General features: G+C 43.4%; 2 protein-coding genes and 1 pseudogene across 3 annotated transcripts; all 3 read left to right on the top strand.

Moving 5' to 3' along the window:
• The first annotated feature begins 1,109 nt into the window (after positions 1 to 1,109).
• Positions 1,110 to 19,153, top strand: LOC147280464 (TMV resistance protein N-like). Its single transcript, XM_086249948.1, has 8 exons — positions 1,110 to 1,414; positions 1,862 to 1,949; positions 3,090 to 3,412; positions 3,734 to 4,405; positions 5,414 to 6,059; positions 17,101 to 17,544; positions 17,663 to 17,938; positions 18,027 to 19,153. The coding sequence occupies exons 4-8, from the start codon at positions 3,906 to 3,908 to the stop codon at positions 18,939 to 18,941; spliced, it is 2,781 nt and encodes a 926-aa protein (XP_086106074.1). The 5' UTR covers positions 1,110 to 1,414; positions 1,862 to 1,949; positions 3,090 to 3,412; positions 3,734 to 3,905; the 3' UTR covers positions 18,942 to 19,153.
• LOC147280465 (uncharacterized) lies at positions 6,075 to 9,515 on the top strand. Its single transcript, XM_086249959.1, has 2 exons — positions 6,075 to 8,045; positions 8,114 to 9,515. Exons 1-2 carry the CDS (start codon positions 7,641 to 7,643, stop codon positions 8,810 to 8,812), a joined length of 1,104 nt encoding a protein of 367 aa, XP_086106085.1. The 5' UTR covers positions 6,075 to 7,640; the 3' UTR covers positions 8,813 to 9,515.
• A 441-nt stretch (positions 19,154 to 19,594) lies between the features above and the next one.
• On the top strand, positions 19,595 to 22,352 carry LOC147280463 (urease accessory protein F pseudogene; annotated as a pseudogene). The gene is made up of 3 exons (XR_015123267.1): positions 19,595 to 20,683; positions 20,892 to 21,006; positions 21,354 to 22,352. The product of XR_015123267.1 is annotated as an urease accessory protein F pseudogene (transcript).
• Positions 22,353 to 25,674: the final 3,322 nt, after the last annotated feature.

Below are 25,674 nucleotides of genomic sequence, written 5' to 3'. Positions count from 1 at the left end.
ACACGTCCCTTGTCTGCGTCTCTCTGCAGAGAGCAAGAAGTTGATCCTTATTTCTCTCATTTATTTTTTTCCTGGCTTGCTGCCCATTTGTTGTTTTTCTTGTTTTCGTGCCTTTCTCCTTCTTTGTTTTCCTCGTCTGATGCAAAGGAAATATATCTCAGCCATAAGACTTGTTTTCTTTGTTGAATGATGGCAGAGAAGGTGATTTTTCTGTGGCATTTTGGGGCATGTGGATTCAGCAATATTCCATCTTTTTTTTCTTTGAGGATTTAGCCAAATCCATTTTTTTATGCGGATTCAGCCGAATCCTTTGATATACTTTTGTGGTTTCAGCCGAAACCGAATGGAAGAGAATGGATTCAGTAGAATCCTTTATGGTTTCAGCCGAAACCAATTTGGAGATGGATTCAGTCGAATCCTTTGATGAATTTTTGTGGTTTCAGCCGAAACCGATTGAGAGAAAATGGATTCAGCCGAATCCTTTGGTAAACTTTTTCTTTGGGGGTTTCAGCCGAAACCAACTATTGAAAGGAGCAATGAATAAAAGAAGTGTCATCTACCTAGCGGTGGCAAAGCTTTGGTGATGGCAAATACACGTTCCTCTTCTTCTTGCGGCCTTTCGGTGTCTTCTCTCCTCTTTCTCCCCTCTCCTTTTTTTCTGAATCCCTATGCTCTATTTATAGAGTCCATGGGAAGTCCAAGTGATGAGATCAGATGGAGATGAGATAACTCTCTTCATTTAAATTTAAACTCATCAGATAAGAGATAATTAAGCTTTCAGATAAATCCACATTATCTCACTTTTCAATTTGTTTTCATTTGAAATTAATGTGGCACATGGCATATGGGGATCTTATCTCAACCTCAACCTTTGAATTTTTTTACGGTTCAACAGGGCCTAAGCCCCGAAAAGAAAAGTTATTATACATCAATGCTATATTTTTTAATCAGATTTGTTTTCAATGCAAAAAACCCACTTAAGGTGTGAATTCAGACCCTGTTTAAGTATTTAGGTGGCGGGCCATGCCTAAATATTGTTTGGATGATAACTCACAAGTTGCAATAAGAAGACAGTAAACCAAGTCATACAAGTGGCCTTGAAAGATATTAATTATTGTAAGCTCTTTCCAGGAAGATGCCTGCAACTTGACTTGAGAGAAACCCCTCTGCTTTTTGTACCTTTGACCAAAAAGAATTTAACAATCCTCTGCATCTCGGTTTCTCATCAAGTCCCAAAGAATTAATCCTACTCTTACCCATTTCTTTTAGGCAATCACCAACACGCAACACAATTAAGCTACCTCCTCACACAACACACACCACAACTTCACTTGATCAGCTGCTAGTAATTCACAGATCTCAAGGAAAGCTAAAGGAACTTGCAGCCCAACTTCCAAATTGCCAAGAAACCCAGGTAATTAGCTTAAGCTCCAACTAATTATCTCCCTAATAGCTAACATGCGTAAGCTATTTTTGGTTCTTTAATATACATCTCTGCATGTACATGTTTTGCTAATATGTTCTTTCATTCCCTTCAAACTTAAGCCTTTTCTCTAATTAATATTTACTGTCTAATTAATATACATCGTCAATGATGTATTGTTATCTTGATGTCATACTAGTGAATAATATATGCTTTTTTTCAGCTGTACTTAAATGCTTTACTGTCTTCATTACCTTTCTTTTTCTACCTTTCGTGTGTCATATGTCTTTGGGTCTTGTTGTGTTCTTCTTTTATTTTCATATAAGTTTACTACAAATTTAATTCATAACATTTTCTTACAGTTTGCTGCATCCAAATTTTATGAATCGATTTCCACCATTATAAGTAGCAATTTTAAGTTCCAATCTTTTATTACAGAAATCGGGTGCTTCCAATTTTTTAGTACTTGCAACTCTAAATTCTAATCCCAACACCCGAAGTCTTTTACACGTCTGACGAGTGACAGGTAAGTTCTAAATATTGCTCTAATTTTTTCCAATTTATTTTGTCTTAACTTTTGTGTGTCTTCTGTTTTCGGTTTTGTTGCGGTTTTCTGTTATTTTCATATAAGTTTATTACAAATTTCATAACAACTTTCTTATATTGGCTGCGTCCAATTTTTTGATGTGATCGACCGGATTATGAGTGGACGGCAGATTTACATTTTTAAAATAATGTTAATAAATATACACGTGTTATATAATTAATATATGTGAATTAATAACACTATGTGGTGCTGTTATGGTCACACTAATAAATTACTCATAAACATTTAATTATTAATAATTTTGTTATTTATAGTGTGTTTCTTTTGGTTAATGCAGTTTCACCTTTAATCAATTTTCTTAGTGTTATAATTAAGCTTATAATTTTAGTATATACACATGCATATAACTAAATTATATGCTTATTATATTATGATATCAGTATGTGTGTGTGTGTATATATATATATGTATATCAGGCTCCATCTATTGAGGTATACCTCAATTTATTTATGTTAAGGTATACCTCAATTTATATATGTTGAGGTACGACCTTGTTGGGGCCCACACATATATATATGTATATACTTATTGCAGCAAATACTATGATTCTTTTAGTAAATTCTTTTACGTATGTTATAATTAAACCATATCGTTGCATATGCTCATGACCTTCTATTAGCTCTTGTGGTTATAGGTTCCTTTCTATGAGGTAGAAGCACTAACGTATGAAAAAGTTCAATAAATAGGCTAAAGAATAAACAGAAAGAAGAATTATCAATGTGCTTCAGATAAGTTTTGGTGGACTAGGGGACACAGAAAAATAAATTTTCTTACATATTGCATGTTTTATAAATTTTCTTACATATTACATATTAAAAAATGATTTTTACAAAAAATGAACGAAGTCAGACTATATAATTAAGATCATGATCATGTCAATGTTTATGAAGAAGATTACAAATACAAATTACATCAATTTTATTTTACTTTTGGTACTGTGGTGGGCCTAAGCCCCGAAAGAAAAGTTATTATGCATCAATACTATATTTTTTAATCAGATATGTTTTCAAAGCAAAAAAACCACTTGAGGTTGAATTCAAACCTTGTTTAAGTATTTAGGTGGCGGGCCATGCCTAAATAAGAAGACAGTGAACCTTGGCCAGAGACCAAATCAGTGGGCCTTGAAATTTATTGTAAGTTTTTTCCAGGAAGATGCCTGCAACTTGACTTGAGAATTTAACATTCCTCTGCATCTCGGTCTCTCATCAAGTCCCAAAGAATTAATCCTACTCTTACCCATTTCTTTTAGGCAATCACCAACACACAACACAATTAAGCTACCTCCTCACACAACTTGACTTGATCAGCTGCTAGAAATTCACAGATCTCAAAGAAAGCTAAAGGAACTTGCAGCCCAACTTCCAAATTGCCAAGAAACCCAGGTAATCATCTAGCTAATAGACTGGCCTAAGCTATTTTTGGTTCTTTACTTTACATCTCTGCATATACATGTTTTCCTATTTGCTCTTTCATTCCTTTTAAACTTAAGTCTTTTCTCTAATTAATATTATTGGTTAATGATGTATTGTTAGCTTGATGTCATACTACGTAATAATATATGCATTTTTCAGCTGCTACTAAATGTTATACTGTCTTCTATATATGAATGCACCACCCATCATGTTCTGATCGAGGTATATATAGTCTTTTGAGTTTAGAAGGATGACAATAACCAAAAAGTTAACACACACACACATATGAAGAGTGAGTGTGTGTGTGTTTGTTTGTGTATTAGATTCCGGAGCAAGATGAAGCAGAGCCACAACAACAACCATAGAAACCAAGAAAGCAACTGATGTTCGCAACTTCATAGTACAATTATACAACTGTTTCTAGAATTAATCAATATTTATAGCAAACAGCAAAGTAGTTCCAATGGCGATGAGCACACTTGGAATGTCTACATCTTTCCCTTCTTCAACTCCTCAATGGAAATATGATGTTTTTATGAGTTTTAGAGGTGAGGACACTCGGAAGGGTTTTGCAGACCACTTATACGCTGCATTGGAACAACAAGGAATAATCACTTTCAGGGATGATCCTGAACTTCAAAAAGGGAAAGCTATTTATCCAGAACTTCTGACCGCAATTGAAGAATCGAGATTTGCTCTCATTGTTCTCTCTCGAAATTATGCATCGTCAACGTGGTGCTTGGAAGAGCTTTCAAAGATTCTTGAATGCATCGAAGCAAGAAAAATAGTGATGCCAATTTTCTATGATGTCGATCCCTCTGATGTACGAAAACAAACTGGGAGTTTTGCAGAGGCCTTCAATAAACATGAAGAAAGGTTTAGCAATGACACAGAGAAGGTGCGAAGGTGGAGATCAGCTTTAACACAAGTGGCAAATTTCTCTGGGTGGAATTCAAAGGATTGGTATGTTTTCTTATTTCTTTTATCTTTCTTTCCATTGAAAAGGTTTTGAGAAAGTTAGAAACAAAATGGTTCAATGTATGAGGATTAATGGAAGTAGATCACCAATTGTATTTATAGGGCCGGTTAAATGAGTGGAATCAATATAAGATTTTGAATATTGCATTACTTAACAACATAGTAGATTTTGGTGTTTTTCATTGTGTTACAATTCACATGGGACATTGCTAGGTAGATGACCAATCTGAATTCTGAAGCTAAATATCATTAAACGAATAGGAAAGAAATTGAATACATTGCAAAGATATATGTTGTGTAGTTATTCATTTGATCAGCTACTTTGACCAAATTTCAAGTTCCATGATAAGAACTAGTAAAAGCAGATCTACGTCAATTTGATTAATATTCATATATATGAGAGAAAATTACAGATTTGGTCCACTTATTTTATACCTAGTTCAATTTTGGTCCATAATCTTTTTTAAGTTCTGTTTTGGTCCACTAATTGTTTCATTTGTTCAGTAAAGGTCCAGATTTGTGACTTTAAATCCTTTGGGTTGTGTTTTCTTCAATTATAATTGAACTATAAGTTATATTTCATCATTTCTTAATCATAAAAACAAATTTGGAGTATTATAATCTAAAAGAATTGAGATTGGGTGAAGTTTGAAAAATTGGCAGTTTCGGGTACCCTACTTTGGGGTCAATTATCTTGAGTTTTAGAACTCCAATTTGAATGATTTTTATATGGTTGTAAAGAAGAAATACATAGCTTTAAAACAAGTATATGTTCGCTGAATTTGGGTGAGATTTGATAGGATAAAAAGCATGCCAAATTTGAGAAAACAAATATGGACCTTTACTGAACAAGTGGAACATTTAGTGGACCAAAACAGAACTTAAAAAAGATTGTGGACCAAAATTGAACTAGGTATAAAATAACTGGACTAAATCTGTAATTTCCTCTATATATGAATAACATGCTTTTTTTTTTAATCCATTTTGTTGTAGGTACGAGGCAAAGCTCATTAAAGATATTGTTGAAGTTATATGGACAAAATTGGGCCGTACATTATTTAGTAATATGGAGAACCTTGTTGGAATTGATTCAAGATTGGAACCAATCAATATGCATTTAGGTGCAGGGGAGGATGATGTTCGCTTTATTGGTATATGGGGGATGGGCGGGATTGGCAAGACAACTGTTGCCAAAGTTGTTTATGAGAGAATATCTCACGAATTTGAAGTAAGTTTCCTTCTTACAAATGTTAGAAATTCTGTTGAAAAAAGTGGCCTAGTTAACCTACAAAAGGAACTTCTTTCTGGGATATGGAGGAAAAAGGATGACATATCGGACTTTCATCAAGGAGCCACAATAATACGCAGGGTTTTACGTCACAAAAAGGTTCTTCTCATTCTTGATGACGTGAACCAGCTAGACCATTTAAAATATTTGGCTGGAAATAAAATGTGGTTTGGTCCAGGGAGTAGAGTTATCATTACAACTAGAAATGAGCATTTGTTAGTCAGACATGGAGTGGAAAAAATATTGAAGGTTGAGGGACTAAATTATGATGATGCTCTAAAGCTTTTTAGTTGGAATGCCTTTAATAAAGATTACCCAGAACAAAATTATCTTGATCTGTCAAATCGTGTTTGTTGATGCAAATTCTCGTAAGGTAGATGCAACAACTTAGAATAGCTGATATGGCTGATCAGATGCTTTGCTGGATGATGAAGTGGATGTTGATTGAGATCTTCCTGCAAAAGAAACAAGATCAAAGGAGATGGACCGGTGTGGTACCAGCCAAACACGCTCCGATGATGAAATCAGTGATGGTGTTTGATGGGGGATGAGGAAGAACAGAAGATGAACTTGGGAGAATAGGAAGAACAAGGCAAATGTTCTGGGTTATTCTCAGCAAGTTGGGTAAGCTCTTTGGTGAGTGGGAATTTTTGTATAAGTGTTTTTGGGTGGATGCGTAGATCCTCATTTTGTGCACATATGGTGCCTTATATAGGCAAAGGAAGACTTAATGAATAAGTTACCTGCATGTGAATGAATGGTTGCCAGAGACCCACGCACCTGGTCAGACCTAGTTGCATGCCCAGCTGCTTACTTCCTCAGCATTCAATGCTGCATTGAATGCCCCATTAAATGCAAGGTTGGAAGGTTCAGGCAAACTCCCCCAGTAGTCATGAATGCAGACTGGATATTCTATCTGTCAGAAGATTTGTGTCAGGTGCATTTAAGTGCGGCGGTTCGTCCCAGCATGATCTCCCCGAGAATGGCGGCGGAGAGCCGAGCCGAGCCGATACGAACACATGTTTCTTATGCGTAGACATGAAGTCCATGTGTGGTCGGATCGGAAATGGGATTCCAGACCGAGCCGATCCAAAAGATAGGGGTCCCTCCGAGTTCTGACTGGACGACGCCAGAGCTCGAAAGGAGGTCACTTTGATGCCGAGCCGAGCCGAGCCGGAATGACCGTGGAAAGATGGGCACTCAATCCCTTGGAAGATCATCGGTTCGGCTCGGACCAGACGTGGTGGGCCCGGGGTGGAGATCCGGTCTGAGCTGGCAGAGGAAGTGCTGATCAACGATGATGTGGAGGTCAAAGTTTGACCACAGAGAGTCAACTCCGAGGTGGGTGTTGACCAGCCACGTGTCGAGCCGTGATTGGCTGTTCGGATAGATGTGGATTTTCCCACAAACAGGAGTCCCCCAGCTTACGATCCGAGCGAGCAGTGGTGGATTGGAAGTTGGAGTGTAAGGACAATCCCAAAGATGGCATGTCACTTGATCCGAGCCGAACCCTACAAACCCATGTTCCCGAAGATCCGAACACAAGGCGACTTGTGATTGGTCAAAATATCTCAGGGACAGGTGAAGGGACGCTTGATTTCTGCATGGGGGAACGTAAGGGTCACCTCACTTATGGGTGTTTTTGAATGCTTGACAGGTGTCAAGATCTGGTATTTGAAGCGCCAGAAATGAAGGGCTGAGATCGGTTTGCATGGGGGTATAAGTTGGCAGTTTCTCTCTCTTTTTGGTTTCGCCTTTGCAGTCAGTTGGGGCAAATACAAGCTGAGGGGCGAGCTCAAGGACCAGATCGCCGCGATCAGGGATTCACCGGCAGAATACTTGTCAACTAAGTTTCTGCTCGGGGAAACTCAGATCAGATTAAGCGGGATCTCCTGGTTTGTGCCCAGGTGGAATCCGCGAGCCGAGAGGGGAATGGCGCCCACCGAGCTGGAGGCTCGTCTTAGGAGGAAGGCCGCTCGGAGCGTCCAGAGGAGGGCCGCGGGGCGGGCTCCTGCCGAGCCGGTCCAGGCTCCTGCCGCAGCGGCAGCTCAGCCTGGACCTTCTGCGCCGAGACCGGCTCGGCAATCGGAGAAGAGGAAGGCTCCCCAGAGCGAGGCCCGGGTGGAGAAAAGAGCTCGGGCCGGGCCCAGCGGTTCTGGTGCCGAGGCGTCTGGCTCGGCGCCCTTGAAGGCGGTGGAGGTAGACCCTTGCCTCGAGCCGTTCGTCACGGGCCTCAAGCGCGTGATGACGTCGAAGGCGCGGGAGGGGCTCTGGACCGGTCAAGGCGAGCCGAGCTTCAGCCACCAAGCTCTGAGCACATCCCGCCAGGCCATGTTGGTAAGTCTTTTTTACTTCAGATTTTGTCTATCCACTCGGTTCGGATTAGTAATAGATGTTTTTTGCAGCTTGCCATGAGGCAATTCGAAGCCGCCCACGCCGCCGTCGAGGCCGAGGCGAAAATGGAGAGGTTTCGGGAGCAAATCCTGGAGCTCAAGGAGAAGCTGGCCGAGGCCGAGCGGGCGGTCAAGGTCGAGCGCGACCAGTCAGCGGGTCTTCGGTCCAAGTTGGCTGAGAGGGAGGTAGAGGTCGCTCGGCTCGGGAAGGAGCTTGTGTCCTCAGAGCAGAAGGTGGCCGACCTGGGGCAACTTGCTGACCAGCTCCAGCGGGATGTTGAGGAGGCCGAACGAAGGGCGGCCGAGTCTCGGCGTCGAGCTGGGCTTCCAAGCGTCCAGGCACTGGCAGATGCCCATTTTGAAGGGTATCAGGAGCTCTTGGAGGCGATCAAATCGAAGAGGCCGGACTGGGATGTCTCATTCCTTGGCGAGTCCGATGACGAGGAGGAGGGTACCCAGGAAAGTCAGCAAGATGAGCTTCCTCTTCCCGATCGCCAAGCCCCCGCCGAGGTGGTCATGCCAGCGGCCGAGCCGACTTCGGAGGACCCTGCGCCGCCTGAGTGCGAGCCGACCCCGATCCCCCCAGTCCCCGAATCCGATCCCAATGCTGAGATGCAGATCGGCGGGGTTGAGGTGGTGCAGCTCGGCGAGGAGACACCCGAGGAGTCCAACGAGCCGATCCAAGAGGGCCCTGCTGAGCGATCTGCCTGAATTTAAATTGTATTTTTGTTTTTACTTTTTCTCCCCGAGCCGAGGTGTGGCTCGGGTTTGATTTGATTTTTGAACAATATGTTGTTTGGATTTATCTTGTTTAATTTTATCAGTATTTTCTTTTTATGATATAAGTTGCTGTCAGTTCAGCTCGGAAGTTAAGCTAAAGACATAACCAATAACATACGGACAAGAAAATAATGAAAGTGACAAAAATAATAAAAACTAAGATATCTTGAGATCGGCTCGGCATGCCGATCGCAATGAAAATGGAATGGTAATGATAAATTAGAACTTGTCTTCGGATCAGCTTGATAAGCATAACCAAGATAAGTAAAAATCCCAGATGGGCTCGGCATACCCATTGAGATATTTAGGAATTTTGTTTTTTGAGAAAAATATTCAAACCTACTTTCAGATCGGCTCGGCATGCACGATGAAAGTTTTGGTTGAAGTGTATATTTTTCTTTTAGAAATATCCTGTTGAACGTTAGGACTGTAGGAAGTCACTTCGGCTCGGACAGGGATTTTTATAGACCTGATAAGTCTGTACCACGCCGAGCATTGGGCCGAAAGTGGCGCGCCAGCTCGGCACGGGAGTTTATAGACCTGATGAGTCTGTAATATGCCGAGCATCGGGCCGGAAATGGCGCGCCAGCTCGACACATGAGTTTATAGACCTGATAAGTCTGTAATATGCCGAGCATCGGGCCGGAAATGGCACGCCAGCTCGACACATGAGTTTATAGACCTGATGAGTCTGTAATATGCCGAGCATCGGGCCGGAAATGGCGCGCCAGCTCGACACATGAGTTTATAGACCTGATGAGTCTGTAATATGCCGAGCATCGGGCCGGAAATGGCGCGCCAGCTCGACACATGAGTTTATAGACCTGATGAGTCTGTAATATGCCGAGCATCGGGCTGGAAATGGCGCGCCAGCTCGACACATGAGTTTATAGACCTGATGAGTCTGTAATGTACCGAGCGTCGGGCCGGAAATGGCACTTCGGCTCGGCACATGGGTTTACTATTTTTTCGAAGGAAACACTTAGATCTTTCCTCTTTGTTGAAAGTGTATAGGAGTAGAGTCCCCAGTGTTTGCTTCGAAAAATAAGAAGAAGATGAGTAAAAATGTGTTCATCTTTTCATTGATTGGAATGGGTGTTAGGTCGGACAGTCCCCGATCCTAACTACATTTTTACTGGTAATAAGTCTTCAAGTGTTCAGCGTTCCAGCTATGCTTGAGAGGCTTCCCAGCCAGAGTGGCCAAGTTGTAAGTGCCAGGCTTGACTATGCCTGTGATTCTGTATGGTCCGGTCCAGTTCAGATCGAATGAGCTCTCCTTGACAGCGAGGGGATTCTTTTTCATGACGAGGCTGCCCAATCCGAAGCTTCTGGGTCTGACCCTTTGATTGTAGTATTTGGCTACCCTTTGTTGGTAAGCGGCTCGGCAGAGATTGGCGTCGGTCCGCCTCTCCTCGATCATGTCCAGGCCGAGCCGAAGTCCGGCGTCATTGGTCTCGGGATTGTACGTACCGGTTCGGAATGAGGGAGTCCCCATTTCGACCGGGACGACAGCGTCAGTCCCGAATGCCAATGCATAGGGTGTTTCCTTCGTGGAGTTGCGATAGGAAGTTCGGTAGGACCAAAGCACCTCTGGCAAGAGTTCAGGCCAATTTCCCTTAGCACTATCCAGTTTAGTCTTGAGGGTTTTCTTGATGATCTTGTTGATGGCCTCGACCTGTCCGTTCGACTGCGGATGGTAGGGCGCGGTGAAGCGCAAGTTGATGTTCAGACGTGAACAAAAACTCCTGAACTTCTTGCAGTCGAACTGTTTGCCATTGTCCGCAATGATGGTGTGCGGCATGCCGAATCGGCAAATGATGTTCTTCCAGACGAAGGTCTCCATCCGTTCGGCTGTGGTTGTGGCTAGGGGCTCGGCCTCGGCCCACTTAGTGAAGTAGTCGACTGCTACCACTGCCATGGTGACTTGCCCCTTTGCCTTCGGCATAGGGCCGATCAGATCGAGTCCCCACTGCGCGAACGGCCAGGGACCGGATATGGAGGTCAGCAACTGGGGAGGTTGATGGGGAACCGCGGCAAATTGCTGGCATTTGATACAAGCGCGAGACAGATGATCTGCGTCTTTGTTCAGCGTTGGCCAGAAGTAACCCTGTCGAATCGTCTTGTAGGCAAGGGCTCTTCCTCCAGAATGGTTTCCGCATATCCCCTCGTGGATTTCTCTTAGCACGTCCCGACCTTCTTGGGGAGTGACACATCGCAAGTAGGGCAGGGAGAAACTCCTCTTGTAGAGCTGACCATCGATGATGCTGAACCGAGCCGATCTGGTCTTGATGAGACGTGCCTTGTCCTTCTCCGGGGGAAGGATCCCGGAGACCAAGTAGCCGATGATCGGCGTCATCCAGTTCGGCTCGGCCTCAGTCTGCATAACGGCGGCCTCGGTTTCGACGGTGCTAGGTCTGTCCAGGATTTCAACTGGAACGTGCCTAGCGGACCCAGTATCCGTGGCCGAAGCCAGGCGTGCCAAGGCGTCGGCCCTGCAATTTTCTGCCCTCGGGATTTGGGATATTTTGTATTCGCAGAAGTTCCCGAGCAGCAAACGGGTCTTCTCGAGATAGGCAATCATGCTGGGCTCCCGAGTCTCGTACTCTCCCAATACCTGATTGACGATTAGTTGGGAGTCGCTGAAGATGTTTAATTTGATCGCGCCGAGCTCCTTTGCCAATCTGAGTCCAGCGATGAGTGCCTTATACTCTGCTTCATTGTTGGATGCTTGAAATTTGAAGCGAAGAGCATACTCCATCACAACTTGTTCTGGGGAGATCAGAACAAGCCCGGCTCCGCTTCCCATGGCGTTGGAAGATCCGTCCACATAGAGGGTCCAGGTGAGAAGATCAGCCTGGACATGATTGTCACTTGTGTTCGGATCAGACGCAGTTGGCGTAGCGGCGGCGCGCGGTGGGTTTTCCGCCGAGGTGGTCGACTCACAGATGAAGTCCGACATGGCTTGACCTTTGATGGCCGTCCTGGGACGGTAGATGATGTCAAACTCGCCGAGCTCGATTGACCACTTGATGAGCCGACCCGAAGTCTCGGGTTTTGCCAGGATTTGTCTGAGTGGCTGATCCGTCAAGACGACGATCGAATGAGCCTGGAAGTAGGGTCTCAATTTCCGAGCCGAGCTGACCAGGGCGAGAGCCATCTTCTCGAATTTTGGATACCTGGTCTCGGCATCGGCGAGGGCTCGGCTCGTATAGAAGACGGGGTGTTGTACACCGCCGACCTCTCTCACTAGAACTGAGCTGAGAGCCGAGTCAGAGACAGAGAGGTAGAGAAAAAGTTCTTCACCTTCCTCTGGTTTGGATAAGATGGGAGGTTCCCCCATGTGCCTTTTCAGATCTTGAAAGGCCTGCTCGCATTGGGGGGTCCATTCTATGCTCTTCCCTGCTCCCCTTAAGGCTTTGAAGAAAGGGAGGCACCGGTCAGTGGACTTCGAGATGAACCGGTTCAGGGCGGCGACTCTTCCAGTCAGACTCTGGATTTCCTTGCGTGTCCTTGGAGACTTCATGTTGATCAAGGCCTGGATCTTCTCCGGGTTGGCCTCAATCCCCCGTTGGCTGACCAAGTAGCCAAGGAACTTGCCGGACCGAACTCCAAAGACACATTTGGCTGGGTTCAGCCGCATCTGATACTCTTTTAGGACTCCGAACATGTCTGAGAGGTCCTTGACGTGATCGTCCGCCTTGATGCTTTTGACCAGCATGTCATCCACGTAAACCTCTACGGATTTGCCGATGGAAGATCTGAACATGTGGTTGACCAGCCTTTGATAGGTGGCTCCGGCGTTTTTGAGGCCGAAGGGCATGACCTTGTAGCAGTACATGCCGCGATCAGTTATGAAAGATGTGCCCTCCTGGTCGGATTTGTGCATGAGGATCTGGTTATACCCAGAATAGGCGTCCATGAAGCTGAGGAGCTGATGTCCAGCTGTTGCATCGACGAGCTGATCTATTCTGGGCAAGGGAAAGCTGTCCTTGGGACATGCCCTGTTCAGGTCGGTGAAGTCCACGCACATCCTCCACTTCCCGTTGTTCTTTTTCACCATGACCACGTTGGCAAGCCAGTCGGGATAATTGACCTCCCGGATGAACCCGTTGTTTTGCAACTTGGTTACCTCTTCAGCCATGGCGGCGTATCGGACCGGATCGTAAGACCTTCTCTTCTGACGGACCGGTTTGCATCCCGGGTCGGTGTTCAGCCTGTGGGTGATCACGTCAGACGATATGCCTGGCATGTCATCGTAAGACCAGGCGAACACCTCCGCATTGGCGCGGAGGAAGTCGATTACGGCAGAACGTTGTTCGGGGCTGATCTGAGTCCCCACTCGGACGAGCCGATCCGGTGTCTCGGCCGAGATCGGCACTTCCTCCCAGGCCTCGGCGGGAAGGGGCCGAGTGTCTGGGTTCGGCTCGGAAGTGAAGTCGAATGTTTCCGCCCTCGGCCACCTGCCTGAATCAGCGATGGAGTCGAGTTCCTGTGAGTTCGGCAGCTGACCCTTCTGCTTGATCGAAGCGGCGTAGCAAGACCGAGCTGAGCACTGATCTCCCTGGATGACAATGCAGTCGTCGCCCACCGGACATTTGATGAGGAGGTTGGCATAATGGACGATGCAGTCAAGGTCGACCAGAGCCGGTCTGCCCAGAATGATGTTGTAGGCTGACGGCCGCTTGACGACGATGAAGTACGTCATGCAGGTCTTCTTGATCGGTCCCTTCCCGAGCGAAAGGGGAAGGTAAATGTGTCCGAGGGGCTGAACCACTTCTCCCCCGAATCCGACCAAGGCAGGTGTATCGGTCTCCAGCTTATCCTCGCCGATTCCCATCTGCGCGAACGCAGAGTGGTAGAGGATGTTGACTGAGCTCCCTCCATCGACGAAGGAGCGCGCAATGGTAGTTCCGGCCACCTCAGCCACTATGACGACCGGATCATAGTGGGGAAAGATGATCTCATTTGCTTCGTTAGGCTCGAAGGTGACCGGTGCCCAGTCTTTCCGTTGTCTTTTGGAGGTGCTGGGCTGACCCGCTTGGATCGACAGGGACTCGTGAGCTTGAGCCGCCTGTCTGACATACTCCTTCTGGGATCGGTTAGAGCTTCCCACGAAGGTTGGTCCCCCGCCGATCGATCCGATGGCAGCATCCTGGACCTCGATGGTGTTGGTGGGCTTCTTCGGCGCGGCCTTGGGTACTCTAGGCCCACCGGCCAGGAATTGATTGATCTTACCCGCCCGGGCAAGAGTCTCAATCCCGTCGCGGAGAGCGTAGCAATCACCCGTGACGTGGCCGTGATTGGAGTGGTATTTGCAGAAGACGCCCTCCCTGATTTTGTCCGGGGGTGGTCCCTTGATCTCCCTGGCAGCTGGGAGTTGGTCCTTGATCTTGGAGAAGATCGCCTCCAGACCGGCATTGAGGGGAGTGTACTCCGTGTACTGGACAAACTTGGGTCCTTTGCCCAGAAGTTGGCGTGGCTCCTCGGTCCTGGTCTTCTTGGATTGGACCTGGGGTTTGGGACTTGTAACCTCTCCCTCCTTCCTCTTGGCTGAGGTCGGCCTGGGATTCAGGGCCTCCACCTGAGCATCCCACTCCTCAGCCCGCGCCCACTTAGTGGCTTCGGCAGAAAGCTCATCGTAAGTGGAGGGAGGATTCCTCATTAGGTGGGAGCGGAGTCCCCCGGCGTGTAGACCTTGCATGAGGGCATTCTTTGCTGACCTGTCGTCGCAATCGTCGCACTTCGTATATTCGATGTTGAAGCGGATCAGATAGGCCTTGAGGCTCTCCCCTTCCTGCTGCTTAATGAGCGACATATCGTTCAAGTTGTAGAGTCGTTCGGATACAACCGGATATCTTGCCAGGAAGGCCCTCCGGAGGTCGGAGAAGGAGTCGATGGAATTCGGTTGGAGAGTTCGGAACCATCCCCGAGCCGAGCCCTTCAAGGTCGAAGGGAAGATCCTGCACCTTGTGGCTTCAGACGCCTGGCGGGCCTCCATGGCGTATCTGAAGCTGTCGAGATGGTCGTACGGATCCTTGGCCCCATCGTACTGATCCATCTTAGGGGGCTTGGTGTCGCGGGAGACCTCAGCATCCATGATTCTGCTGGTGTACGGGAGGGGGAGTTCCTCTTCGTGGTCGGCTCTACCGGTGTACCCCCTGGAGACCTCGACGTGGCCGAGCCGATCGTGGACGCTCCGGATTTGGTCCTGGACCAGAGTCCGGACAAGATTTTCCACGTCGGGCGGGGTCGGCTCGGCCGCATTTTCCCCTGAGCGTTCGGCCTGGTTACCGAGTCTCTCACTCACCGGTTGGCGAGTGATCCTCTCGCTCACCGGTCGACGATCCGACATGATCATAGTTGATCCCAGTCGGTCGCTCACCGATCGTCTCCCTGAGTGAGCCCCTGATGGGGAAGGATCCTGGCCGGTGATGGGGCCGAGCCTATCCCCAATCGGGACCCTGGTTTCGGCCGAATCGGCTGGACTGTTGGCCCCCAACTTGGATTGGGCCGGGGGTCGCCGGTTTGTATTCAGGTCGGCACGGTCTCCGCCTGAATTCCTGGGGACACGTTTCCCGAAAGCCGCCTGTTTTTGCTGAAGAAGACGGTGGGCGTTCAGGCACTCGGCCTATTCGGCCGGGGTCATGTCCTCGAAGCCCGGGAAGATGTGATCCATTTCCTGCCGATCGGTCTGGTCGTTCGACTCGGCGGGAGCGCTTTGCCGAGAAGGAGACGGCGAAAGGACTCCTGCTCGGTTCGGGTCCGTCGCGATCGGAAACCCGATCCCCCACTATTCTCAAGCTGAGCACGGTGGCGTGCAAGTTCCCCGGCCAGCTCGGCCTGTTTTGCAAGCAGCTCATTATTCTGCTTGAGGAGCGCATTTTCAGCGGTTAGATGTCGCTGGCTCTCCTTAAGGAGCTTGTGAGCAGCTCGGATTTTTGAGGGACCTTTGGACTTTGATGTCCTGGGGAGTTGTGCTCCCCTTGTCTTTTCAGGTGTTTCAGGCTGATGTTGTTCATCATTCTGAGACGTCCCTGAAGAAGAACTGGTGTCCCGGAAGATGGTAGTCATGATGACTTGCGTGAAGGAAGAGCTTAGCACTTGCGGTGATGAACACAACGGCTGAAGTCACCTTCCCACAGACGGCGCCAATCTGTTGATGCAAATTCTCGTAAGGTAGATGCAACAACTTAGAATAGCTGATCTGGCTGATCAGATGCTTTGCTGGATGATGAAGTGGATGTTGATTGAGATCTTCCTGCAAAAGAAACAAGATCAAAGGAGATGGACCGGTGTGGTACCAGCCAAACACGCTCCGATGATGAAATCAGTGATGGTGTTTGATGGGGGATGAGGAAGAACAGAAGATGAACTTGGGAGAATAGGAAGAACAAGGCAAATGTTCTGGGTTATTCTCAGCAAGTTGGGTAAGCTCTTTGGTGAGTGGGAATTTTTGTATAAGTGTTTTTGGGTGGATGCGTAGATCCTCATTTTGTGCACATATGGTGCCTTATATAGGCAAAGGAAGACTTAATGAATAAGTTACCTGCATGTGAATGAATGGTTGCCAGAGACCCACGCACCTGGTCAGACCTAGTTGCATGCCCAGCTGCTTACTTCCTCAGCATTCAATGCTGCATTGAATGCCCCATTAAATGCAAGGTTGGAAGGTTCAGGCAAACTCCCCCAGTAGTCATGAATGCAGACTGGATATTCTATCTGTCAGAAGATTTGTGTCAGGTGCATTTAAGTGCGGCGGTTCGTCCCAGCATGATCTCCCCGAGAATGGCGGCGGAGAGCCGAGCCGAGCCGATACGAACACATGTTTCTTATGCGTAGACATGAAGTCCATGTGTGGTCGGATCGAAAATGGGATTCCAGACCGAGCCGATCCAAAAGATAGGGGTCCCTCCGAGTTCTGACTGGACGACGCCAGAGCTCGAAAGGAGGTCACTTTGATGCCGAGCCGAGCCGAGCCGGAATGACCGTGGAAAGATGGGCACTCAATCCCTTGGAAGATCATCGGTTCGGCTCGGACCAGACGTGGTGGGCCCGGCGTGGAGATCCGGTCTGAGCTGGCAGAGGAAGTGCTAATCAACGATGATGTGGAGGTCAAAGTTTGACCACAGAGAGTCAACTCCGAGGTGGGTGTTGACCAGCCACGTGTCGAGCCGTGATTGGCTGTTCGGATAGATGTGGATTTTCCCACAAACAGTGTTGTGAGTTATGCCCAAGGTCTTCCATTAGCTCTTGAAGTCTTGGGATCTTTTTTGCATGGGAGAGGTCTAAGTGAATGGAATTGTGCATTGAGAAAACTAGGAAAAGTTTGTAACTCGAAAATTTTTGACATACTTAAGATTAGTTATGATGGTCTAGATGGGGAGGAGAAGAAAATATTCCTAGACATTGCATGTTTCTTTAACACTGAGAGCAGAGATCGAGTAATAAAAATACTAACTGCTTGCGATCTTTCTGCAATTATTGGAATAAATGTTCTCATCGAGAGATCTCTCCTAACTGTTTTGGATGAAAGGCTGTGGATGCATGATTCTCTACAAGAAATGGGTCGGGAAATTGTCATCCGAGAATCTCCTAATGAGCTAGGCAGGCGCAGTAGGTTGTGGCTTTGTGAAGATGCCAATTATGTCTTAAGCAAAAATACTGTAAGGGATTTAAGTACAAGAATAAGTTTATAATTGTTAATATATTATGTAACAAGGTACTGTACTAACCATTTTTCTTGAGTTATGAGGTTCACTATTTTGTATTCTTGTTTAATAGGGTACAGAAATACTAGAAGGCATAATTTTGAAGTCAACGGATGGGCCAAGAGTAAATGTGGACGCGAGTGCCTTTTCAATGATGAACAAACTGAGATACCTCAAAATTAATAATGCGAGTCTCTCTAATGAGCTTGAATATCTTCCCAATAGTTTAAGGATTCTTGATTGGGTCGGATATCCGTTAAAATCTTTCCCATCACATTTCAACCTAGAGAAGCTGTTCGAGCTTAACTTGTGTAATAGTAGCATTAAAAATTTTCAGATGGGAATAAAGGTACGTATCCTGTTACTTGTTTAATCTTTTGTTACCTATAGGAGTTGTTAAATCATGGAAACTAATTTTCTATGCTTTTACTTGACAGCCTTTGTACAATTTGAAAACCATTAATCTCAGCCATTCTCTGAATCTTGTGAACACCCCAAACTTTAGAGGTATGCCATATGTTGAGATTCTAATACTTAGAGGTTGTACCCGACTGTATGAGGTCGACCTATCAATTGAAGTGCTCGAAGGACTTACAAAGATGGACTTGAAGGATTGCAAAAACCTTGTGCGTCTTCCAATAAGCATATACGGCTTAAAGTCTCTGGAAGTTCTTGATATTTCTGGTTGCTCAAAGATCAAACTACCTTCCTCTTTTGGTTTTTTTGAAAAACTTAAAGATACAATTTCTCATGGATGTGAAGTGGTTCGGGGATCTTTGAATAAGTTCTTGCCTTCCGGATTTATGCAAAGAGTGAATACAGAGCCAATGAGTTTCCAATTGCCGTTATCTGCTCTATGTAATTTAACGGATCTAAGACTAAGTAACTGCAATCTTGGGGAAAGAGCATTTCCCAACGGTATTCGTTGCTTACCCTCTTTAGTACATCTAGATCTGAGTGGAAATAATTTTGTTCTTCTTCCTTCATTCGTCCGATCATGTTTTAGGCTTGAGGCCATTAACTTGGCGAAGTGCAAGAGACTTCAAGAGTTGTCGGGCCTTCCAGCAAATAGGGAATTGAATGTATGGGCAGATGGATGTATGGGCAGATGGTTGTATGATGCATTCAATTTCAATAAATTGGAGAATTGCAAGAGACTTCAAGATGATGTTTGTTCATTGAGTGAAATTAGAGCAAATGGTTGTTCTTCACTGGAAATGATGTTTACTGCTGAAGACTATTTCAATAAATGGGAGAGATCGTCTTTCTTTTTCACCAATTGCTTCAAAATAAATGACAACATAGCATTTGAAATGCTGAAGACGTTCCTTCGTCAGGTGCGTGCTCCTTAGATATCTGTTTTGTGAGTGTGTGTGTTTTTGTACAAACACAGACATTAACACCCTAATTTTTATGTCATAGGGAATCACTAACTCAAGGGAGGATTTTCACATTGTAATTCCTGGAAGTGAAATTCCTGAGTGGTTCAGTCATCGAAGTGTTGGGGATTCAGTAAGTGTAAAGGTACCTCGAGGTTGGAATAATAGTGGGTTTATGGGATATGCTTTGTGTGCTGTTTTTGTACTCCCTAACGTTAACGCCAGACATAATCTTGGATGCTACCTGAAAGCCAATGGAATAAACCAGACATATTTTAATCCTGGTTTTCTCTTTAGAGACAAATTTTGCCAGGTTGGGTCAGATTGCCTTTGGCTATTCTACATATCCCGTGATAGTGAATACTTAGGAACAGAGTGGCATACCAGTTGCAGTGAGATTGAGTTCTTCTTTCCAACCGAGGGGCTATTCTACGACAGAAGTGGCAGAGCAACAACGTTAGCATTTCAGAGAAGACTCTGGAAATATTTTCTGATTGTACTGATTTTGAGAACGCAGCTGCTTCTGCTGCTGTACCAGTATCGGCATCTGGTGCCATTACTACCACCAAGCGAAGCCTTGAACAGGTTGATGATGAAGATGATGATGGTGGGGCAGCACTAGCAGGACCTAGTAAGCGGACGAAGTGCTTGTATTGAATTTGATGGGTGGAGACTGGATGTTGTTTCCAGCTGCTGTTGGATTTTAAAATCCACAAGCTTTATGCTATGTTATGTGTTCATGGACTATTTAGTAATTTTTCAATTCTTTTATTTCATATATTTTTGGTCCAAACTGCTTAGTCGCTACTCCTTATAGAGTTGAAGGTGGAATTTTCAACTCTTTAATTTCATACACCACTGTAATTAGCTATTAGTTAGTGGATTTTTCTTCCACTTCGTTGAAATAGGTTCCAAGTTTCTAAGTGAATATGAATGGGAATATGAAAGGGTCAAGTGGGTTTCATCCGTCCTAACATGAAATTTGTTTATTTATTTTTTGCTGTCTGGTATGGTTTCTTCAAATTGACAGGTGTTGCAAAATGACTTGTTCACATCAGATACGGACGATATGGGAGGACCAGAACATTTCCCTTCCCTGTTTCGCATTGCCATGGCTTTTCCTAGCCACATGTTTTAGAGAAATATCCAAGGATTTTTTCTAGTATATTTTGACATGGGGTAGTAAATTTTCTAGACTTTTGTCTACTATTATTATAGAGTTGTGTAAACTTTTCTACAAAAGTGCATTAACTTTTGACAACTACTATTCACAAAAGAGAAGTTGTCATTAGTTTCGTTTTATTATTGTGGACTCTGGAGGCAAACTTCATGCTTTGCCTTTGTTCGGAATTGGAAGGTGCCTGGAACTTGATCAGAGGACTGAGGAGGCCCCCTCACCATTAAACCCTTCTACCATTGACCAAAAGCAATATAGATATCTATCTAAGCTCTCTGCCTCACATAAAGTCCCGTTGAGTCCTACGTAATGTAAGTGTTACCCATATCTTATAATTAGCACTACTCAGTAGTCAATCACACACAGTTACTATTTACTTGAGTGGTGTTCCTTCTGATGATCAAGCTCGATCATCAATCATCACAATTAGAATATCAATGCATTTGTTTGTTCAGTCATTTACTGATGAGCTGCTGAATCACATATTTGAAGGATAGATGTGAAAACTTGCCCAACTTCAAATTCCCAAGAAACCCAGGTAATTAAGCCCCAACCCGTTTCTCTAATTGCTAGCTGTCCTTGCTATTATTTTTTAGCTTCTTTTACATTTTTTGCATGCATATTGTACCATTATTTTTCTCTCTAATTAATTTTCTGCTGAGATGTATCTGGTGAATAACTTGATGTTTGTTCAATAGCTAGCAGTATGTTATGAATCTTAATCTGATATTATCTCACTTGTGTAGACTTGTTCAGATTAATGTCGAATGTTGGCCCAAAATTGCTATTTGTTTTCCACGCGGAAACAATCACATTTGCTTTCCGCTGCGGGAGATGCAAGAAGAGGACAGCAAACAATCGAATTTATTTTTCATTCAACCTAGCAATATTCTTTAAAAAGTACTATTTGAAAAGAAGAAGGCCATGAGTATAAAGTAGAACCAAACAGTATTTTAAGCATCAACTGCCTTCCAACTTTTGTTTTTTATACTGCAATCAGTAATACTAAGTTACTAAAATGGTTGAGCAGGCAAAAATGAAAAAAATAAAACATTTATGACTTTGTGGTTGGTCGACAGTTTTAATGTTAGTCAAGAATTGTAATTCGAATGTGCATCCCACGTGCATAAGCTTTCTTCCACCAATTGATGACAGAAGAAAACAAATAAATTGTTTTGATTTAAGTATATGGTGTTTTCCCTTGCAGGTATTTGAATATGGTCAAAGCTTGATTGCTCATAGTGTATTAGCCAGAGTAGTTTCATTCTTCCAATTGAGAATGAGATGGACTTTAACAAAGAATACAGGAAACCTGCTTCATCAGACTCCCTTTTACAGCAGAGCAAATGGCAACTGCTCTATTCTAACCTCCCAACTGGTGGTTTTGCTCCTATGGATATAAACAAGAAACGTCATTCATCAGAGTCCTTTTTACAGTGGAGCCAATGGCAACTGTTCGATTCTATCCTCCCAACAGGTGGTTTTGCTCATTCTTTTGGTCTTGATCGAGGCTGCAATCCAAGCTCTCATTGTCACTGGTCATGAAGATATCAAAACTTTTGTAATCCATCTGTTGGAGAATACTGGCAGCTTACTCCTTCCTTTTGTGTATTCTATAACAATATCACCTGATTTGGAAACCAGGCGTAAACTTGACAAAATGTTGGATGCAATGCTAACTAATGAAGTGGGTAGAAAGGCATCGATTGCACAAGGGTCTGCATTGATGAGGGTGGCTGCAGCTGTGTATTCAGAAATACCATCTCTTAAGTCTTTGAGGGAAGCTTCTTTAAGTTCTGGGGTGGCTTCTTTTCACCATGCTCCTATATTTGGGTTTATATGTGAACTTCTTGGGTTAGATAGCAGTACTTCTCGAAGAGCCTACATGTTTATTTGCAACAAGGCTCAATTTGGTAGGACCCCTTGTTGCAGCTGTACTGCAGCATCAGATTGCTCCTGTTGCAGAAGCTATACAGAATCAATGGAAGGACCATTCAGTTGAGGAAGCATGCCAAACCGTTGCTTTGCTTGACATTGTGCAGGGTTGTCATGGCTACCTGTTTTCTAGACTGTTCTGTTCTTGAAGTCCCAAATATATGCATGAACTGGTGGAGCCTGCTTGAACTTTTTATTCTTCAAAGCAACCTGAAAACTTCATCTTATAGGAAACACTGGATGAACTATACAGTTGGCTCTATTGGTATGCTCTGTACCTTATGGGTGATTGCATTTTCTTTTTGAGGAAATACTTAATCCAAAACTTTTATTTTCAGGATGTGGTGATTTATTGATTTCCATGGCTTGCTATATATTTAAAGAAGAGACAACATAAATTTTACATCAATAAACATATTTTAGATTTAATGAGAGAAAAAGGATTCATGAGGAAAGCCGGCTTATCAAGGAACTACTTTTGATATTTGAAATGATGGTTCATACAACTGTAAGTCCATATTGGAAGGTTGTGTTCATGTTTTATATCCAAAAGTATAAGGATGTAGTACATAGCCTTCTATGCACAAAACATAATCAAATAATCTACTTTGGAAAATATCAGTAAAAAGGACATTCCTTAAACCCAGAAGTTACAAATAGTATTACATTCTCTAATTAAGGGCATGTCTACTTACTCGTAATCAGAACATAAATTGAATTCAAAGTGAGCTAGGTTGAATCGGAGTGAGGAGTAATCAGAGTGAGCATGAATTTGAGTCAGACATTTCCATTAACGTATTTACTAACTGTCAGAAATCGGAATAAGAAACAACATGATTTCCATACACGTGTTTGTTTATTTGCAGGAATTGGAATCCAAACCAGTTTGATTACTAAATGCCCTTATACAAAATTAAATATGTTTTATGATGCTCACAATTTTTAAAATGCCTAAAAATAAAGTTTACCTCAAATATTTTGCAAAAAATTAAAATTTATTTTTCATACTTTTATTTATGGTGAAGAAAAAAAATTAAAATTATCTTAAATTATCCCCTTAAATAGGAGCAACCAGTTATATATATATGTGTGTGTGTGTGTGTGTGTGTGTGTGTATGTGTGTGTGTGTGTGTGTAATAGCAAAGACTTAGAGAGGGAGAGATCGAAAAATAACTAAATCATTTCTTGTCCACTTCATGAAGTAGTTATGGGATTTTATTTGGTTAAGGGCAATTTTGTGTTTTTTAAAAAAGGGTGAGGGTAGTTTTGGCATAAAAAATTATATTATCATTCCCTCTTCTCTAATCCGGACCCCTATGGAATTCAATTCCTCCAAAATAAGGAATTCAATTCCTTATTTCATATGGGCCACACTCGTTCCTATTCCAATATGGTGATTGTGCCTTGCTCTCGGCAGCACTATGCATTTGGTCTTCTGCAACCAACAGCCTTTATCGATATCAAATTTGGTCAAATGACCCCTACGATACTTGATATGGCCACAATTTTCGGCCTTCACCCTCACGGCATACCCGTCGACTTTAGAACGGGCAACTATGAATACGACGTGGAACTGGAGTACATCCTTGACAAAACACTCAACTAAATTAGACTAGACTCTACAACCACGAAGCTGACCCAATCATTGAATATCTCTAAAGCATAGTAACACCAAAGGACGATGAAAATTCTGTGTCCCAATGTTTAAACCCAATCAGAGAATTACCATAATGAATGTGCTAACCAAACAAAATTAGTAAATGATAAAACAAACCTAGCTACAGAGTGAGCTACATCTTAAGAGTTTAGCCTCCATTTCAAGAACAATCTTAATATGAATAGCATCTTTGGCAGCTAAAACACAATTTGTATGGTGAATAACGTACTGTTGGCTTTTGATTAAGCCTCCTGCACTTTGTCAATCACTACCTCACAGCAACAACCACAAATATGCAGAAAAAAGGGAAGAAAAATAGAGAAGAATGAGAGAGAAAAATAGTTATTGAAACTTGCCCAACTTCAATTTCCCAAGAAACCGAGGTTAGACCCTAACTACTTTCTCTTTCGGTTTTAAAATTCTATCTTTTCTTCTTAATAATTTGCTGATGATATATATGGCAAATAACTGGATGCTTGTACAATAGCTAGCTATGTCCAATGGTTGTCCTATGTCAAATAAGGTTATTTTTTTAATTTTTTAGAAATTAAAATTTTATTTATATTTTATCAAATGATATTGAGAAGAGGAATTCAAATTTGAATTAACAAAAGGAAATGCTGACTAATGGTGTTCATGGGGATTCATTAACGCTTGCAAGTGTTTAAGTGGCATTACATGCCTGCAAAGTTGATAGCTAGTGGTATTCTTGATGCATACTCCAAGTGTGGAAGTCCTAATGATGCTTGCCTATTATTTAGTGAGCTCAAAGCCTTTGACACAATATTGCCTGATTCTATGATCACCGTGTATTCAAATTATGGAATAGTCGTCTCAAAGATGCAAAACATATGTTCAACGCAATGCCAAGTAAAAGCTTGATATCATGGAACTCAATGACGGTAGGCCTTAAGTCAAAATGGCTGTCCAATTGAAGCATTAAGTCTTTTCAGGCAGATGAATAAGCTGGACTTGAAAATGCACAAGTTTAGCCTGGCTAGTTTGCTCAGTTCATGTACATAATCATGTGCTAGTATATCCTGGCTTGAATATGGTGAACAGATTTTTGCCAGAGCTACCATCATTGGGCTTGATTATGATGAAATTGTTTGACAGAATGATCAAGTCTAATGAAGTCGTTTAGAATTCAATGTTAAGTGGTTATGCTACAAATTTTTACAATAAGGGATAAGGGATCCCTCAATGGAAATGGTCTATATACATATATATAGGGCCTTCCAATAAGGGATCCCTTTGTGGGGCTCACACGGGTCGTTTTGTGTCAAGTCGAACCTTCTATTTTTTACATCTTCATTGATAAATCATCTCTGTAAAAAATCAGCCAATTCAAAAATCATTTACCCGTTTGATAAGCGAACAAAGTTTAGGTGTTTATAGACGAACTTGTTGTTCGTCCATTTGTTTGATCCAAATTAGATATCTTAACAGTCTCTGATTTGGCTGATTTTTTATAAGGATGATCTATCAATGAATCCGGAAAACGGGGAAAGCTGTCTCCCGCTTTCCGTGAATGACCCCTATGCTCTTAATTCTACATTTGTTATTTTCTGGGGCTCTCTTGTCTCAACTTTTGCACTTTTGTTTTTATCACAAGTTCGTTATTATATAAAATAGCTTGTATCTTTGGAGCACAGTGATAGTGGACTCATAAAAAACATATACTCTTAAAAACAACAAAACTAGCATTCTGGTACTTAATGGGTAATCGTCCAATGATTCAAACCGTTTAACTATTAGATCTTTATTAAAAAAATAATCTTGTAAAAAATGAACTAAGTCAGAACTCGTTTAACTATATAATTATGATCATAAACATTTCAGTGTTTATTGAAACACTACCAATACAAATTACCTAAATTTTATTTTATTTTTGGTACTGTTGTGGTGGGCCTAAGCCCCGAAAAGAAAAGTTATTA

The sequence above is a fragment of the Dryas octopetala genome, chromosome 7, assembly GCF_963921425.1.
Source record: "Dryas octopetala chromosome 7, drDryOcto1.1, whole genome shotgun sequence".
NCBI classification, from domain to species: domain Eukaryota; kingdom Viridiplantae; phylum Streptophyta; class Magnoliopsida; order Rosales; family Rosaceae; genus Dryas; species Dryas octopetala.
This window is presented reverse-complemented; position numbering and strand designations above follow the sequence as displayed.